The sequence below is a fragment of the Hypanus sabinus genome, chromosome 14 (assembly GCF_030144855.1).
Source record: "Hypanus sabinus isolate sHypSab1 chromosome 14, sHypSab1.hap1, whole genome shotgun sequence".
Lineage (NCBI taxonomy): Eukaryota > Metazoa > Chordata > Chondrichthyes > Myliobatiformes > Dasyatidae > Hypanus > Hypanus sabinus.
This window is the reverse complement of record NC_082719.1, coordinates 19,433,190-19,453,077: the sequence shown is the minus strand read 5'-3', so window position 1 is coordinate 19,453,077 and position 19,888 is coordinate 19,433,190. Positions and strand designations below refer to the sequence as shown.

At 41.9% G+C, this 19,888-nt stretch overlaps 1 protein-coding gene across 3 annotated transcripts in view; it reads left to right on the top strand.

Annotated features, from left to right (window-relative positions):
• The window catches only part of LOC132404582 (coiled-coil domain-containing protein 158-like), a 175,785-nt gene extending 157,679 nt beyond the window's left edge, over positions 1–18,106 (top strand). For all 3 annotated transcript variants that reach the window (XM_059988841.1, XM_059988839.1, XM_059988838.1), the window contains 3 exons: positions 15,073–15,285; positions 16,007–16,108; positions 16,336–18,106. In XM_059988841.1, the coding sequence (XP_059844824.1) occupies positions 15,073–15,285; positions 16,007–16,108; positions 16,336–16,412 (392 nt within the window). In that variant the 3' untranslated portion in view covers positions 16,413–18,106. The remainder of the gene's footprint in view (positions 1–15,072; positions 15,286–16,006; positions 16,109–16,335) is intronic.
• The last annotated feature ends 1,782 nt before the right edge of the window (positions 18,107–19,888 follow it).

Genomic DNA, 19,888 nt, shown 5'->3' with positions numbered 1-19,888 from the left:
TTTGTTGTCGCTCCACTCTCCCACACCGGCAGAGGGGTACGCTCGTTTGGTAACCCTGCGATAGTCAGGTAGTGGGAATACATGATCATTGACCCGGAGGTGGGTGCGGTTCCCCTCCCCACAAAGGAGTTGCACCCCCCTGGGCCGGGGCTGGCACTGTGTCTCATGGCAAGAGCAAGATATCCCTAAGGGGTCCTTAGTGGGGTAACACTCCCTTTTCCTACAGGGCTTGGAGAGGCAGGTGACGTTATTTGTGACATACATGTCTGAACATCCCCACCCTGTTCCAAAGTAACAGTTCTCATATACTCGGTCACTCTTCAGGGGTTTGGGATTCCCCTCTCACCAGAGCTCTTCTTTCATCCGCGGGAGAAGTCGTATATGATCTGACCGCTTAATGATGGATGGGGGAAATAGGCAGTACACGACAGGGGCCGTGGAAGAGTCATAGGTGAATTCCACCCTCTTTCCCTTAGGCAATGTTTTGCTGGCGGGGGCACATCGGAAGGGCTGATCGGCATGATCCCAATGCGGGAAAATGGTGAAGAGCGAGGAGACACTGGTGAGGTGGGGATAGCAAACAATGGTTGTGGTGCCATACAGTCATTTGTGCACGTTTTGGAAATAGTTATCACTTATAAACCCCGAGGAGGATCTTCCAAGGGTGGGGCCTTTGGGGAAACCCCAATCCCTTTTATGCCTTGAAATGTCCCCCTTCGATCTCTTTAGGGGTTTTGGTTCCTTGCCCAGCCATCCCTCAACCTTTGCCCCATACCCCACTATCCCTAAAAGAATATAGATAACCCAACAGCATTCTACCTTCCATTACCAGAGTACAATTTCAAGGATGTGGCACCACAAGGAAAAAAGAATTTAAACACACAACAGTTCAATCAAGTCCGTTTATCAGTCCCTTCATTTATCTGTGGTTTCTAGTGAGTCCAAGGTCCAGCGCTTGCAGTCGCTCAGATGAATCCAACATTCTTGTCCCTTCACCTTGACAGCAGCGGGGGTCTGCAGGAGGACCTAGTACGGTCCTTTCCACCAGGGTCCCAGCTTGGGTTGATCCCAGTTACTTATTAACACCCAATCTCCTGTTCTGCTCCCTGCCACTCGCCTTCTCTGTCAGGAACAGGTCTTGAGGCTTCCTTCATCTGAGTATGTAGAAACTTAAGAGACAAAGTTAAATGCTTGAGGTAACACTGCAATTCCTCGCCCATCATTTGTAGATCTACTTGTATTGGCGTGGGGTTCTGGTCACTGCTCCATGGAGTTCTATTTGGGCGCCAGTAAGCTATTTCAGCAGCAGTTAGCCCGGTACCAGTTTGAGGTGTAATGCGCATGTGATACAGTGCCTGGGGAAGGACTTTAAGCCAATTTAGTCCTGTTTCAAGGGTCAATTTAGTTAGTTTATCCTTCAGGGTGCCGTTTGCACGTTCCACGATTCCTGCGGCTCGGGGGTGATAGGCACAGTGGAATTGTTGTTCAATCTTTAGCATTTCGCAGAATTCTTTATTTACTTTCCCAATGAAATGCGGACCGTTATCAGATGAGAGTCTTTGTGGAATACCGAAACGAGGAGTAACTTCTTTCAACAGTATTTGCACTACCGAGGAAGCCTTGTTGTTCGTTGTGGGGAAGCCTTCAATCCATTTGCTGAAGATGTCAATTATAACTAAACAGTACTTGTAACAATTCACCTTAGGTAACTCAATAAAGTCCATTTGTAATGTGTCAAACAGTCCTGCTGGGGTTGGGGTGCACCCTTTATCACATCTAATAGATTTACCCGGGTTTACTTTACGGCAAATTAAGCAACCCCTTGCCCGTCTCTCCGCTGCCTCATTCAAACTGGGGGACCACCATGTTTTTAATAACAACATTCACATTCCCTCCTGCCGAGGTGGGTGTCGGAGTGGAGGCGGTCGACCAGGACAGGCAGGAGAGTATTAGGAATACAAATCTGACCTGCTGGGGTCTGCCAGAGGCCTGTTGCATTATTAATAATACAACCATGTTTCTTCCAAACATCAATTTCTGTCACAGGGGCGTCCCCCTGTAATCGCGCGATGTCGGATATGCCTCAGCTATCAATCGGCTGCTTAGCAGGCAGAAGGTGTGGGGCCGAATCCACAGTTACTATTTTAGAGGAGGACGCTCGCCTAGCTGCCAGGTCTGCTCTGGCATTGCCTTTACTAACGTGAGAGTCATCGGATACGTGGGCAGCACATTTTATAATAGCAAGCTTACCGGGCAGCTGGATGGCTTTGAGCAAATTGGCAATGCTTTTGCCAGCGGACGTTTAGAAGCCCCGCTGCGCCCATAGTGTGCCAAAATCATGAGCGACCCCAAATGCATAGTGTGAATCCATGTAAATATTGGCTGTCTGACCCGAGGCGAGAATGCATGCGCGAGTGAGGGCGAAAAGCTCAGCCTGTTGGGCCGAGACTGGTGGATGGAAGGCTGCTGCCTCCAGGGTGGTGTGTGGGGTCACAATGGCATAACCTGATTGCCGGATGCCGTTTGTGGAGGACGAGCCATCCACAAAAAGTATCAGGCCCGGATTGTCGAACTCAATGTCCTGGAGGTCTGGCCACGGGGAAATGAGGAAGTGGTTTCGCTCTACGCAGGAGTGGGGAGGCTCGGATAGAAGGTCGGACGGGTGATCCGCAAAGGTAGCACGGTTAAGTGTGGTGCAATAGGGGAACGTCAGCAACGGATTATGGATAAGAGCAATCTCATAGCGGCTGAGTCTTGCCTGAGTGAGATGTTGAGTTGGTGCATGGTTAGAAGGGCAGTTACTGCATGGGAAGAGTAGACCGTCACTGGTTGATGCAGGGAAACTAAAAAGGTCCCTTGGGGTCACCCTGTAGATCTTAATAGTATTCAGCAAATATTCAATAAATTGCTCCGGCTTCTACTTTCTGTCCGGGGCGCCCTGCATCACTACCAGCATTTCATTGGGCTTCCGGGGGTATACACAGAAACCGTCAAGGGATTTTGCACAGCATCCTCAGCCTGGGCTGGATTGTGACGAGGGTTAGGGACCTCTCACATTGGCATTGGTCGGGTGGGGGGGGGGGGGGGGCTTGGATCTACCTGGATTTTTGGTGGGGTAGGGCCAATCAGGGTACTTTCGAGCAAGGGCTGCGTCAGGATTATCCTCGGGGTCAGTATCATCACTGGAGGTGGTAAAGTCTGAGTCAAGGTCAAACGTGTCCCCTTGGGGGTCTATCAAAGGGCCGTCACCCACATAGAGGTTCCGTCTTGTAGTCCATTTATGAGCCATGCGGCTCTTAGGGGTCACAGGTTTAGTACCTTATGTGTCCCCTTTCCTGGTTTTAGCTCGGGTACAGGCCGCAATGGGGTCGGTGAACCGTGGACTTGGGGTCGGGAGTGCATAAGTGGGTGGCGATCATGGGTCAAGGGCTCGTACAGGCACAAGAGCGGAAGGTTCCGAAGGTACAGGCGGGACGGGATTCACAGCCCCCGCAGGCGAAGGGGCCTGCTGCTCCTCCTCCTCCTCCTCCTCCTCAGTGTCCTCATTAGGGTCAAATAGGGTCTGCAGCCCAGTCATATCCGGTGCCAGCCTTTTATCACCAAGTTTTACATTATGATCATCAATCCTACGCTGCTCATCATAGATTTCACATAAGGCCTTCAGTACCGGCCAGCCCCTGGGTTTTCCGTTACTATCATTGATGGGTATCTTTCTATTTTTTTGCATTCACCTCCCAGGAGGTCTGGCGGGAGCGCTCATTAAGTTTGCTGGTCACAGTATATCACGCGTAATTAGATCTTTCCATTTCTGTGAGACATTCTGTCGCCACACCTGTCCCTCTGCTCGCTTATACTTCTTAAGATCCCAGGTTCCCCCAATGGCCAAAATTCATTCCTGAACCTCTTATTCATCCGCACGCTCAATCTCCGTAAATCTGTCTCGTTTTCTGGGAATTCTTTACACATTTTCCATAATGGCGTATTTGGTCCTGATTTATCTGGAGTCTGGCCCATTTTAGTAACTTACTCTCACATCCACTTCAGTTTCCCGACCTTCGCGTGGCAGGTTTCTATTCTTAACAACCAGTCTAAGGCAGGATGCGGTTTCAGTTGGATGTTGGAACCAGACCTTAATCAAATTAAATATGTATTGCTCCGGAGCTTCCAACCCCAAACCCCACGCAGGGACTGTAACCCCGCTTCCTATAACAGGGAACTCGAACCCCAAACTCTTAAACCAGGGGACTCTAACCCCAAACTCTATGTAGTTCTCACCTGTTATCTATGTCTCCCAACTGAGGTTCTCCGTTTGGTCCATGGAGGCCGTAGGATGGTCAGCCGGAGCCGAAGGGGTCGGAATGGGGTCAGAGAGGGAGAGAGAGACCGAGAAAAATCTCTTGGAGGGCCCTTCCGTCTCAACCCGCTCATACCTGCCCGCCAATCGCTTACGCCGGACCCCCGAACTGCCAGCCATTAGGCTCCTGGCTGGCTCGCCAAATTGTCAACCTGAAATTATTAACCTGCTCAGTTGAGGAAAAACACCAGAGACACGAAATTACCTCTGAAACGTTTTTTATTCAGAGAGGAGTTCGCAGCCCCACGCACTTCGGGCGTAAGGTAGCCAACTCCCAATTTGTCGGTTTACAAAGGTCATACTTATACCCAAGAGCAGGTTACTACATTCACAAATATGGTTACTGATTCAAATTCATCAATTGATTGGCTATTGCATAGCTCAGCACGCGAAATACTCGGAATAAGCATAGACGCAAGCGTAATACTCGGAATGGGTATGGACGCAAGCAAAACACACAAAATAGGTATATAGCTCAAAATACTTTGCCAAACACATTGTCTTGTGGTCGCAGGTTCCCTTTTCTATGTGGTTGCCACATGTTATCTGGGATCTTATCTTAGCTACTTCCCGAATAACGTATCCTCTCCCTGGTTCTGTCTATGTATTTTGCTACACTTACCCCTCGCCCACCCCTTCTACACGTACCCCTTACCCTCTTCACATTCTCACAGGGAACTAAGTTTCATACAAAGTGCAACATTCCCAAATCTCTCGCTGACTCAGTAATGAATTGGAGTTTTCATATGATTATAGAAACCTCAACAGGTAAATGCAGTGAAGGAGTCCATAATCTTTATGTGTTTAAGAACCTTCCTCCTCCTCTGATTCCTTCAGTGAGAATCTGTGATCTTAATACCTTTCTCCCACAAGTGGATGACCACTGTTTGCCCACAGCATACACTTCAATCTGTGTAGCCGTTCACCAAGCAATCTCATATGGTCTGAAATTTAAAATGTGCTTTTACAAGCTTCTCATCTTTAAATGCCACATGCTAGTTTGGAGAAAATGATAGGCAAACAGTTCCAGGGTAAGGCCTTGACATTGCCTTTAGAAGAGGGATTCTGTGGTGAAGAGCTACCTGTAAACTGCTATTTCAACTGTAAATTAGTTTTGGGCTGTGGGAAGGGGAGGTAAGAGGGAAGATGATGCACTTGTTCAGGAAGAAGGCATGGAGCAGAGCAGAGCTTCTGGGGCGGTGATGGAGCAGAGTGTGGGATGTTGCTTATCAGGGATGCTGAAAGGGGGCAGATGTATTTGCAGGTCATGGTGCAAAAGTTACAGAAATGATGGAGGATGACCCTCCAATGCAAAGGATAGTGTGGAGATGTCTTCTGTAGTAAAGAATTAAAACTTGCCCCCACTCCAAAGATTATTTTTAGATAGCTGAATGCAAATCACGTTAGAGACCCATCAGGTTTGGGTCAGGTAGCCTGGCTCTACTGTTGAGCAGGAAGAACTTCTTATTGTCCCCCTCCCCATAATTCTCTGTCTACTTGCAGGCTGTGACCCTCCTCAGCACTGCTTTTAGGCATTTGGTATTAGTATTGATTGATTATTGTTACATGTACCAAGATACAGTGAAACAGTTGTCTTGCATACTGTTCATACAGATCAAATCATTGCACATTGCTCTGAGGTAGAATAAGATAAAACAATAACAATGTAGAATAAAGCACAAAAGGTACAGAGAAATTGTGGTGCATGTAAACAAGACATTGTAAGATCGTAATGAGGTAGATCGACTGGTCAAGAGTCCATCTCAACATACAAGAGGTCCATTCAAAAGTCTGGCAACAGTGGGACAGAAGCTGCTCTTGAGCCCAGTGGTATGTGCTCTAAGGATTTTATACCTTGTGCCTCATGGATGGGGTCTCTGATTATGCTGGCTGCTTTGCTGAGTCAGTGAGAAATATAGAAGTATAGATAGAGTCTATAGAGGTGAAGCTGGTTTCCATAATGTGCTGAGCTGTCTCTATAACTCTCTGAAGTTTCTAGTGGTCATGTGCAGAGCAGTTGCCACACCAAGCTATTATGCATCCAGATAGAATGCTTTTTATGGTGCATTGATAACAGTTACCAAGGGTCAACTGGAAAATGCCAAATTTCTTCAGCCTCCTGAGGAAATAGAAATGTTGGTGAGCTCCTTGACAATGAGTGTGGTTGGACCAGGACAATCACTGATGATGTTCACTCCTAGGAACCTGAAGCTCTCAACCTCAGCACTGCTGATGTAGGCAGGATCATGTGCATTGCCCCTTTCCTGAAATCAATGACCATCCCTTTCATTTCATTGACATTGAGGGAAAGGTTGTATCATGACACAATGTCACTAAACTCTCTGTTTCCTTCTTGAACTTTGACTCATCGTTATTTGAAATAATGCCAATAAGGTGATACTATCTGCAGACGTAGATGGAATTAAAGCTGAATCTGGTCACATGGTTGAGTGTACAGAGAGTAGCGCAGTGGACTGAGGACACAATGTTGTGGAGCACCAGTGTTTAGAATATTGTGGTATGGTGTTTTTGCCTATCCATACTGATTGAGGTCTATTGATCATGAAATCAAGGATCCATTTACAGAGGGAGGCATTGACTCTCAAGCTCTAGAGTTTAGTGATGAGTTTGCCTGAAGTTAAAAAACAACAGTTTGACATGATGTCTTTACTGTCCAAATGCTCCAGAGGTGAATGTAGGGCCATGGAGATGGCATCTGCCATATATCTATTTCACTGGTAGACAAATTATGTGTCAAGGTTATCTTGAAGGATGGATTTGATGAATACCATGACCAGCTTCTCAAAGCACTTCACATTGGTGGAAATCAGAGCCAATGGGCATTCTATGAAATGATTAACCAACCTGTCATGATATCCAAATACAGACTTATAATTTTCTGGCATCTGACTGCAACGAAAGTCATCAGGTTTCATTGGCCTGTTATCCAGTTGACCAGCCTCAACGCTGGAAACCAAGGACAAAGTCAATGAAGATATTTGGAGAGGAGGGGCCTGAGCAATGTATTAGATGTTATAGGTGTAATTGACTGATACCAACCTCCAGGGAATCCTTAACTGAAGAAAAGGTCAGCTCCAGCATTGGTAAATTTAGTAGTTTTGTCACACCAGATGGGATTGAGATACAGAGACTGGGAAGTCTTACTTAGCCAAAGTGGAGGAGGAATTATGGCACTTATTGAAGACTGTGATCTTGAAGTGGATTTATTATTGATTCATATTTCCTTAAGACCAAAAGATTTCGAGTGACTTGGACTTGCCTTACTTTATTTGTCAGAGCAACCAATTAACTCAGTCTGTCCTTGAGTACAGGACTATTTTCACCTGTGAATTTCTCACAACTCTCCACCATGCAGTCCACACAGGAGATATCTAACGCGATTGAATGTAAAGTTTTCAAAGAAGTTTGCTTCTTGTGGTTCAGAGTAATTTTGTGGATGTATTAAATATCCTTGGATCCTGATGATGCTTTTTTAATCGGAAATTCCTTCAGAAGTCGAGAATGAAGCATAAAACTTGTTGCTTACGATCATTTTATTATGTATTACAAGAGCAAAGGAGAGGGAGGGAGCATTAACAATTTTGTGACCCTCCTCCTCCGTTGTGTTACGGGCTGGGAGCTGGTATAATATGACTGTCCAGGTTGCTGTACAAGATATCCAAGTTAAATTATCTGAACTCTTGGTACAGGGTACAATTTTAAAATTTGCAGATGACGCTTTTGGAGCTGTAGTAAATTGTGAAGATAGTAAAATTCAAAGGAAATTTGTAAAGTGAGTGGAATTATAACAAATGAAGTTCAGTGTTTTTTAAAGTGTAATATTTTTAGTGAGACGTAATTGAGAGAAAGAAAACTCTTTTAGACGGGTTGCCTGAATAGTCAGTAAAGCGCCAGTAATGAGGTCTTTGATTTATAAAATCTGTAATGTTTAGAGTTATTAAAGCAATCAATACTGAACCTTGAAATCCTAAAGTGTGCAAGCCCACAGTCCAAAAGCAGCCATTCACAATTTTACTGGAGTTACTTTCTCCCTTGATGTAGTTTGTGTCCAAGCTGCAGTTATTCTCTTCATCCCTGAAATGCCAGCTTGACTTCCAAGGCTTTTAAATGGTACTTTATCCCCAAACGTATACTCAACAACAACTGCTTTTCCCTTATCCAACTCAAGGAAAACTTGTTTGCCCTATTGTCTTGTTTTACTGTAAAAAATCTTGACTAGTTCATTCTGTAATAAATAGATATCAACTAGTGTGCTAATTTGTGACAAAAATGGTGTGCTAAATCTTCGACTAGCAAGAGATTGAACATGACTATCATCTACTAGGTAAGGCTGCTTTTACTTGGAGCATTGCTCTTAACTGATGACAAGGCACTGTACTGCACCTCACAGGATCTTTCTGACTGAAGCCAACTGGTGTCTCCTCCACAATTACTCTGAGGGTTGATTGAACACATCAATTTTGGTTTGGTTAATCTGTACCAAATACAGTTTGATTAATCTGTCAATTACCAATTCTCCCAGCATATTTTCTCTGCTAAAATTCAGTAGTTCATTAGCTTAGACCATAAGATATAGGAGCAGAGTTAGACCATTTGGCCCATCGAGTCTACTCCGCCACTTCATCATGGCTGATCCATTTTCCCTCTCAGCCTCAGTCTCCTGCCTTCTCCTCGTATCCCTCCATGCCCTGACCAATCAAGAATCTATCAATTTCTGCCTTAAATATAACCAATGACTCAGTCTCCAAGCTGCCTGTGGCAATGAATTCCACAGATTCAACACTTTCTGGCTAAAGAAATTCCCCCTCATTTCTGTTCTAAAAGGAAGCCCCTCTATTCTAAGGCTGTGTCCTCTGGTCTTAGGCTCCCCCACCATAAGAAATATCCTCTCCACATCCATTCTATCAAGGTCTTTCAACATTAGAATGGTTTCAATGAGGTCACCCCTCATTCTTCTGAACTCTCGTGAGTACAGGCACAGAGCCATCAAAAGTTCTTCATATGGCAAGCCTTTCAATCCTGGAGTCATTTTCATGAACTTCTTATGAACCCTCTCCAATCTCAGCACATCCTTTCTGAGATAAGGGATCCAAAATTGCTCACGATATTTTCAAGTGAGGTCTCACCAGTGCCTTACAAAGCATCAATATTACATCCTTGCTCTTACATTCTAGTCCCCTTGAAATGAATGATAACATCGCATTTACCTTCCTCACTACCAACTCAACCTGCAAGTTAACTTTTAGGGTATGGAAACATTGAAAACCTACAGCACAATATAGGCCCTTCGGCCCACAATGTTACGCCGAACATGTACGTACTTTAGAAATTACTAGGGTTACCCATAGACTTCTATTTTTCTAAGCTCCATGTACCTATCTGGGAGTCTCTTAAAGGACCTTATCGTATCCACCTCCTCCACCATTCCACGCACTCACCACACTCTGCATAAAAAAACACTTAACCCTGACATCTCCTCTGTACCTACTTCCAAGCATCTTAAAACTGTGCCCTCTCATGTTAGTCATTTCAGCCCTAGGAAAAAGCCTCTGACTATCCACACGATTAATGCCTCACATCATCTTATACACTTCTATCAGGTCACCTCTCATCCTCTGCCATTCCAAGGAGAAAACGACGAGTTCACTCAACCAAAAGTGCAGGCCAAGTATCCTGCACAAGGACTCCCAGGTCCTTTTGCACTTTAGATTTTTGAATTTTCTCTCCAATTAGAAAATTGTCTACCCTTTTATTTCTTCTACCAAAGTGCATGACCATACACTTTCTGACACTGTATTCCATCTGCCACCTCTTTGCCCATTCTCCTTATCTGTCTAAGGCCATCTATAGACTCTCTACTTTCTCAAACTACCTCCCTCCATCTATCTTTATATCATCTGCAAACTTTGCCACAAAACCATCAACTCCATCATTGACATATAATGTAAAAAGTAGCAGTCCCAACTCAGACCACTGTGGAACACCACTAGTCACCAGCAGCCAATCAGAAAGGGCTCCGTTTACCCCCGCTCTTTGCCTCTTGCCTATCAGACACTACTTTGTCCATGCTAGTACCTTTTGTATAATACCATGGGCTCTTAACTTGTTAAGCAGCTTTATGTGTGGAACCTTGTCAAAGACTCCCTGATAATCCAAGTACTCAACATCCACCAGTTCTCCTTTGCCTATCCTGCCTGTAACAAATTGACAAAGAAGATGAACAGATTGCTCAATTTAAAAAAAAACACAGAAAATGCTCACCTACTGGCATTAGTGGCATAGAAGTCTGGGAATTCCATTGTAGTTAGGAGTCTTCAGCCTTGGCAGAGTTACACAAAAACCAGCCAGCAGCTTTAAGTGTAACTGCCAGTTTCCAAAACAACAAAAATCCAGATTAGTATCTTAAGGCATCCCTTTCCTTACTATCTTACAGGAGCTAGCTGACCTGGCTATTTCTCAACAGAAGTAAAAGTAGTTGAAGAAGAGAGATAATGTCTATAACAACCACATTTGAACAAGCTATACAGTTATGAATATATAAATGAAGTGTAATCCTGCAAGCTCTTTATATTTGGAATCTGCAATATATTGTGAATGAAGAAGCAATTCCTTGACATCTTTACAATATTGCTTTGGATCCGTTCTATATTAACTTATGAAATTTCATTTGGGGGTGGAATCTTACGCTTCCAGAATCTTTCTAGTACTTAGCCTGAGCTTCTGTTCTGAGACCGAATTGTAAATGAGTTACTCATTTACAAGAGGCATAGTGGACAAATGCAATACTATCTTCATCAGATATATGGTAACTCACTGTGGGTGAGCTATCTTTGCCCAGCCATCTCATTCCGAGTCCCTTCTCCTATTTTTCTTCCTCCACTTTTGATACAGTGATTCCTGTTTCTAATATGTTGAAGTGGGCAGCATAATGGCACAGCAGTTGGTATTGTTGCCTCAAAGCTCAAGCATACCAGGTTCAATCTTGACCTTGGGTGTTATTTATGTTCAGTTTGCACAGCACCATCTCTCTATAGCCTTCTGGTTTACATCCCACATTGCAGGACATGCTGCTAAATTAATTCCCTTTAGTGTAGGTGATTGTCAGAAAATTCAAGAGGAAGGAAAGGGGAAGTATCAGTTATGGGGAAATAAGTGGGTGAATGGGACAAATGGGAATGGTCTTTGAGCTAAGATAGGCTCAGTGAGCTGAATAGCCTCCTGTAATATAAGAAATATACATGTAGGTATTGGGAAATTACAGGAATGAGGAAGTGAAGTTTGCTTGCTTGATGGTAAATTGCGAATGTTTAACTAAGCACAGTTTTCAATTATGACAGAAGTTCTTTATACAGATTCTACTTTGTACTTTTTAGCACCAGTTTTGATGGGTAAAAGTTTTCCATCATTAAGGAAATTCAAGAATTAAATACCAAATATTTAGGTATCAGGGTTATTCAAAAGGGGGAGAAAATGACAGTGGGCTAGCTATAGTTGGAGGATTTAAAGACATCATAAATTTCATTGCAGCACATGGAACCAGAACCAAGGAACCAAGCTGAAAAATGTATTCCTGACTCCCTACTTGAAATTTTAGTATTCTCAAAAAATATTTAAATACATTATGGTTTGGAAAATGAAAGGCGTGCCATGGAAATCAGGAGGCATCAACGCTAGGTTGGCCACTTACAGTATTTCAGGGTGTAATACATGTACTTTCTCATAAAGGGTGCTATGGGAGTGTAGCAGGGCATCGGAGTTCTAAGTTAAATTCCAACACCATCTGTAAGAAGTTTGACGTCCTTCCTATAAGCATGTGGGTTTCCTCCAGGTGCTCCAGTTTCCTCCCACATTCCAAAAATATACTGGTTCAGAGGTTGATTGATCATTGTAAAGTATCCTGTGATTAAGCTAGGGTTAAATGGGCAGGTTGCTGGGTGGTGCAGCTTATTGGGTCAGAAAGGCCTCTTCCTCGCAGTATCTCTAAATAAATAAAAATACATTGAACTTGGGTTAGCATATCTAATATACACTTGGCGGTCACTCTATTAGGTACAGAAGGTACCTAATAAAATGGCTACTGAGTGTACTGTATGTTTGTGGTCTTCTGCTGCCCATCCACTTCAAGGTTTGACATTTTGTGCATTCAGCGATGCTCTTCAGCACACCACTGTTGTAACGTGTGGTTATTTGAGTTATTGTTGCCTTCCTGTCAGCTTGAAACAGTCTGCCCATTCTCCTCTGACCTCTCATTAAAGTATTTTTGTCCACAGAATTACTGCTTGCTGGAATTTTTTTGTTTTGTGGTTTCTTTTTGCACCATTTCTCTGTAAACTCTAGAGACCGTTGTGCATGAAAATCCCACGAGATCAGCAGATTCTGAGGAACTCAAACCACCCTGTCTGGCACCAACAATCATTCCATGGGCAAGGTCACTTAGATCACATTTCTTCCCAATTTTGATGTTTGGTATGAACAACATCCGAATCTCTTGATGATGTCTATATGTTTTTATGAGTTGCTGCCACTCTGCTATTCATGAACCCCATGGCTCATAATTTCTGTACCATTTCTCACCACTATTGCCATATCTCTCAATTCCTTTATTACCCAGAAATCCAGAAATTGAATGAACACAATAACTGAACCTTGAGAGTCTTCCAGGGCGGAGAAGTCCAAAGATTCACCACCCGTTGAAAAGTTTCCCATCAGTCCTAAAAGTCATACTCCTTTTTCTGAAGCTATGCCCTCTGGCCCAAGAATTCTAAGTCATGGAAAATGTTCTGAAATCTGCTTCATCAAGCCCTTTTAATTCATCTGTGTCTTTTAAACTCTGGAGAATACAAACCTAAATTGCTGTCTTTCCTTTTTCAGCAAACCCACCCTACCTGGGGCCAGTCCAGTCAAACTTTGGTGCACTCATGTGACAAATACATCTTTATATCTGACTTACTACTGTTGGAAGTCATCATGTCACAATTTATAACATTACTCATGTCTGTGCTGTTGTAGATTCTTACATACTGGACTGTCTCTTGATTGTTAAGAGTCAAATTGTTTATGAAAGTAAGGCAGGCAAATGAAATCTGTCAAGGTCACTTATGTTTGAAGAATGGAATTGTGACATTCAATTGTGTGTACTAGACTCTATAGATATTTTATATTGAATTATACACTAAACCAACAAGTTATAGACATTGCCTTAGGGTTGAATGGCATACAAACTTTACTATGTTTAAATTTGATTATAAAATATTCTAATATTTGACTTATGCTGAAAGAAGATATTTATGATTTGGATAAGTGTAAAGTAAAATGAAGCATGCTATAGGTCTCTTAAGCTAGTAGTTTGAATATTAGACTGTGATAGCTGCAAACATCAAGTCTGTTCAAGCCTTAGAAATAAAGAGCAGACAAGAGGCCAACTTACAGATTTTGAGTAATGGAATAGTGGCGGAATAAGCTTAGTAAGAGCATTTAGCTTTTTGTGATGTTGGTATTAGGATATTCAAAGAAATGTACAGTATTTGGTTGAGATTGTGTAATATTTTTGAGGTTAAACTGATTGATTAACTAGAAATAATAGTACATTTACTGCATTGTATCCTTTGTAATTAGGTTTATTGAAAATAGTAAAGTGCAACAAATATGCAGCCTGTGGTTCTTTTAAGTTTTAAAAGCCAGAAGGTTCAGTAAATTACATTAAGCAAATGAGCAAAAATTAAGGTTATTATCTGCAGAGTCAATTTACTGCTGCGAGAAACCTTGGAAAATATTTAAATTTTAAGTTTTAATTTACCCAACTCTCTTTCTTGTTCAGGAAATAATCCTGTAGTAGACCTTTCACCACCCTTTCAAAGAAAGGAAAGCATCCATGCCATGGACACCAACACTGTGTCTTGCATTCCAGACATGAAGCTTCATGATGCAGGCCTACTCTATCACTTAAGCCAATTGCTACTGAGTTGATGTAATAAGATTTGTTTTACCATTTATAAAATTCATGTAGTCTAAGCTAATAAATCACACATTATAAGAGTAAAACACAAGAACAAAGTTCAGAAAGTAAATTTTTTTGCTAAGTTCAAGTTTAAATTTAATTGTCATTCAACCATGTATGGACATCCATGAATACAGTCCTAGGAACTTAAGGGGTAAAATTAACTTTTTAAAGCTAGTAAATTTTACCCCATTTTAATTTAAAATTAACAGATCAATAATATTGCACACTTCTCCCAGTTTCTCAAAAGGCCTTCGAAGTGCTCAGTATATTTTTTAATTAACATTCTTAAGTTAAGGGCTACCTGTTAGTCAATTTGAATAACAGCCAAAAGTAGCCAGCCCAGGTCACTGTTCAGGGAGTTCATTATAATTATCAGACAGCCAGTTTTATGGAACACTTTCTAAAGTTATGATAGATTTCTGTATTAAGTACCTGCAGGAGCATTTCCCAAGATGCATTTTACCAATCCATTTCTGAAGAGCATATTAGCTTATTTAACTTGCCCACGAACAAAATGGCTTGCATTTATACTATTTCAACATTAAAATCTTGAATGAAGAAGATCCATTTTGTAAGGTTGCTGGCTTAATTTTTTGTCAAATTACAGATAGGCCAGTTATTTACCTAATTATATTCAAAGGTGGTTTTATTATGCATTTTGATAATCTGGAAACTGATGTTTAATAATTTCCTACAGCTGACCACTCATTGCAGACAGGTGGTCCATGTTACACCTCCTCCAAGTGGGAGACACCACCAGAGAGATCGCCAGTATCTTCCTTGCTGACTGGCTCTGTACCTCAGTGTGAGAATGTAAGAGAAAACTCACCCTTTTGCGAGTTGTGTGATTCAGGAACCAGCTATGTCCCAAAGCAATGTGCGGAAAATGATCCTCACTTCCAAGACAACAGTAAGTAGTGTTGCGGTCTTAAGTTTTCTTTGCAGCCTAATAGCTGAATTCTATCCTGCACTGTAACCCACTTACATTAAAATTCTCATCCTGGAATTCCTCTTCATACCTTGATCTAGCAGCAAATTGCCATTTATTACAAATAATTAAATGACCTGGACAATTGATTTCTTCTTCATTCCTTTAAACCCCCAGTGCTGAAAAAGTAAAAATTGCCTCCAATTCTGGCAAAGGAAAACAGATTGACTGCTAATATTTAATTTGCTTTCAAATTAGGAGCAAGATTCAAATGTGCATTCATCAAATATCAACACAAATCAGATACTGTTTAGACTAACATGATAGAGCAAATCCTTTAAAATTTGCATTGTGGGGAGTGGTGGGGGAGAGAAATTAAATGTTTTAAAAGTATCTTAAGTAGAAAGTTTTTTAAAAAATCAATATACGTTTGTTGGTCCATTATTTGTACATAAGTACACAAAAATGTTACCTTCTATTAAAATGGAAAATATAAACGTTCCTAGTTCAAAAGAACATTTCTAATTACTAATGAGCAGAATTATCTTGAAATTCATGCCAAAAATTCTGAAGATCATTTAGAAGAATTGTAGTCCTTAATTGATTGGCATCCCAGTTTACTGAGAAACAATATTGGGGAACCCTGCCTGCTTTGCCACAATTTCGGGGTGATCATGATTATTGCCAATATTTTTCCAATTAGGTGGTGAACAATCAGATGCTGCAGAACAGGGCTGCAAAAACCTGCAAAACAAACTGGATGATCTGCAAAACCTGGTGGAAGATCTTCATCTGAAGAATCATGGTATAATACTTGTCACTTGCTCACATTTCAAACTACTAAAGATTATTATTTTGTATATTTCTCCATTAAAAAGAACACTTCACCCGTTAATGTTATTAAAATATTCTGGTGCATGCTTCCAACTAGAAAATATAATTGTTCGTAACAAAGTTATTTTTCACGTTTTGATTCATTAATTTAACTGATACTTTAAAATTATTACAGAATGTAAACTATTTGATTTGCAGAAATATCCTCCATGATCAGAGACCAAGAGAAGAGGATAAAGAGAGTAAAGGACAAAGAAAAAATCCTAAAGAAGTGACATCCAGTTTCTGCATTTTATTGCTTACGATGTATGGCTTTTGACAAGGTGCAGTACAAAAATAAAATCTGCTGCTATTTAAGGTCTTGTGAAATAAGGTCTGTCTGTGCAGTTGAAAATAGTTGATGATCAGCATGAGAGAACTGTGGCTACTGTAGATCCAAAGTCATTGAAATACCAATGTTTTGTGTTAAATGCCATAACTGTTTCTTGCTCAGTTTGTTGTGCATGGGATAAACAGCAAAGGGTCCTACTGGGGTAACATGAGGGAGCGGGATAGATCAGAATGATAAATGATATCTACTTTAATTCACTGGAAGTGCTCCTGTATTTTCTACACACTCCACTGTGTAAGGTTACTGAATCATCTGTACAAATTCAAGACAATGCAACAAAATGTTCACTTGTGTTGACCAGCTGAAGCGTATTGTGAAGTAATTAACAAAGGTTCTCACTAATCCACCCCACCCCACCCCACACAAAGAACTATGATGTTGAGTTAATGGTTGTCACATACACTGATGTACAGTAAAGAACATTGTTTGCATACCTTTTGAGATCATAAATATCTTTGTGCTTAAACCCTTGACAGCTATTTTTTTTAAAAATGTTAATTTTATATGTCCCGATGAAATGATATATTTATATTCTCAACATTTTCTCTTTTGGCTCTTCCCACTTCCTTCAGACCAAAAGTGTACCGTGGCTACTCGCATGGGCCATGCTGTGCCTTCCTTTTTGATGGCTACATGGAGCAGTCCATGTTCCAAGCCTACACTGTAATGCTCCCCAACTCTTACTAACTACATTGACAACTTTCTTCATTATATTATATGCTTTTTACTAATGACTGTGAGGCTAAGTTCAGCACTAATGCTATATTCAAGTTTGCTGACGATACTCACTTTTGTTGGCTGAGTCAAAGGTGGTTACAAATCGGCATATAGGAGGGAGATTGAAAATGTGGTTGAGTGGCGCCACAACAAACTCTCACTCAACGTTAGCAAAACCAAAAAGCTGATTATTGACTACAGTAGGAAGAAATCAGAGGTCCATGACCCAATGCTCATCAGGGGATTGGAGGTGGATAGAATTAGGAACTTAAAATGCCTCGATGTTATCATATCAGGGGTTCTGTCCTGGCAATGGAAACAACAGTGCCCAAGAACAAAAAAACTACAGAAGTGGTGGATATAGCCCAGTTTATCACAGGAAGAGCCCTCTGTCATCAAGCACATCAACAAAGAGCACTGCCAGAAGAAAGCAGCATCCAAGGATCCCGGCCATCCAGGCCATGCTGGCTTTTCACTGCTACCATCAGTAAGGAGGTACAGGAGCCTTGGGTCCCATATCACCAGGTTCAGGAATAGTTTGTTAACCCTCAGCCATCAGGCTCGTGAATCAGTGTGGACATCTTCACTCAACACAACACTGAACTGACTATTGAACACAAACTTCAGATTCACTTTCAAGAACTCTATAACTCATGGTCTTGGTTTTATTTATGTATGTATGTATTTATTTATTGTTTCTCTTTGTGTTTGCACAATTTATCAGTCTTTATGTGTAGTGTGTAGTTTTTCATTGATTCTATTGTACTTTGTTCTGCTGTGAATGCTTGCAAGAAAATGAATTCCAAAGTAATATTTGCTGACATATATGTACTTTGATAATAAAATTTACTTTTAATTTTGGTTGCATTGATGATGCTTCCTGCACCCATACTGAGCTTGTTAGTTTCTTCAACTCTGCCTTCAGATTTACTTGGGCCATCTCTGACACCTCTCTCCCCTTTTGTGGTCTCTCTGTCACCATCACCAGAGACAGATTATCTCCGACTTCCACAGTTATATTGATTATACTTCATTTCACCAACACTTGTAAAATGTGCTGTTCCCTTCTTTCAGTTCCTTTCTCAGCACATCTGTTCTCAGGATTAGACTTTCCACTCCAGAACATCTGAGATGTCCTCTTATTTCAGAAAATCGGGATTCCCTTCCGGCAGTGTTGATGCTATCCTCACGGCCATCTCCTTTATTTCCCACACATCTGTCTCACCTACCTCCCCATGAAGCTCAGCGTGCAACACATCATTCTCCAATTTCTGCCGTCCCAACAGGATCCCACCACTGGGCAGATCTTTTCCTTTTCATGGCCCCTGCCTTCCACAGAGATCTCTCTCTCCGCAATCCATTTGTCCATTGGGTCTCCTTCCTGGCACTTATCCTTGAAACTTATTAATTCTGCCTCTTCAACTTCTCTCTCACCACCAAATGGACACTAAACAGTCCTTCCAGGTGAAGGTCACTTATTGCATCCTGTGTTCCCAGTCTAGCTTCCTCATAACCACTCTCCTCTGTTTGTCTCCCCTTCTCTTCCTTTATTTCCCCTCATTCAGTGGCCCTTTCTTCCTCTCTCCCACCCTCATAACCTTTCTATCACCTCCCTCTGGTTTCCCCTTTCCTCCTATTTATTCCATGGCGTACTGTCCTCTTCTATCATTTTCCTCCTCCTTCAACTCTTTACCTCTTCCACCTCTCACCTTCTAGCTTCTCACAGCATTCTCTTGAATCCTTGTACCCCATCCACCTTCCTTCCCCCCTCATCTGGGTCAATGTATTTTCTGCCAGCTTACACTCCTCTCCCTGCCTTACCTTCCAGTCCCGATGAAAGGTCTCAACTGGTTATCAACTGTTTATTTCCCTCAATTGATGCTGCTTGGCCTGCTGAGTTCCTCCATCATTTTGTGTGTATTGCTCAATATTTTCAGCATCTCTAAATCTCTTTTGTCTGGGATTTATATTTGAGAGCTTGGGTAGGTGGAGGAGTGGGGAGAAGTCATGACCGAGCATCACAATCTTCCTACCAACCTGCTTTAAGTACTTCAGCAACTGCAAATCTTACAGACATTACAATGTAACTGCAGAGTAGACATTACAGCTTCAGGTCTTTGATGTTCAGCTGTTATTGGATAAAACATACCTGTGCTGACCTCTTTTAAAGACACCTATATTAGACTGTTGGTTATTGATCACAGCTCTGCCTTAAATACTAATCCCAAGCAAACTTAACTCCAAACCCCTAAACCTGGAACTCAAACCCTCCATTTGCAACTGGATCCACGACTTCCTGACCAAGAGGATGTAATTGGTAGGAATAGGAGGCAACACCTCACCACAATTGTTCCCAACAGTAGTGCCCCATAAGGCTTTTTCTTCTGCCACCTACTCTACTCCCATACACTCATGATTGTGCAGCCAAATACTGCTTTAACTCCATCTACAAGTTTGCAAATAATACCATCATAATAGCTGTATCTCAGATAATGATGTGAATACAGGAAGAAGTTAGAGAACCTGGTGTGATTACAACAATCTTTCCCTCAGTGTGAGAAAAATAAACAACCTGGTTATTGACTTCAGCAATAGGGGGCAGTGGATATGCTCCTGTTTACATCAATGATATAAGGTTGAGAT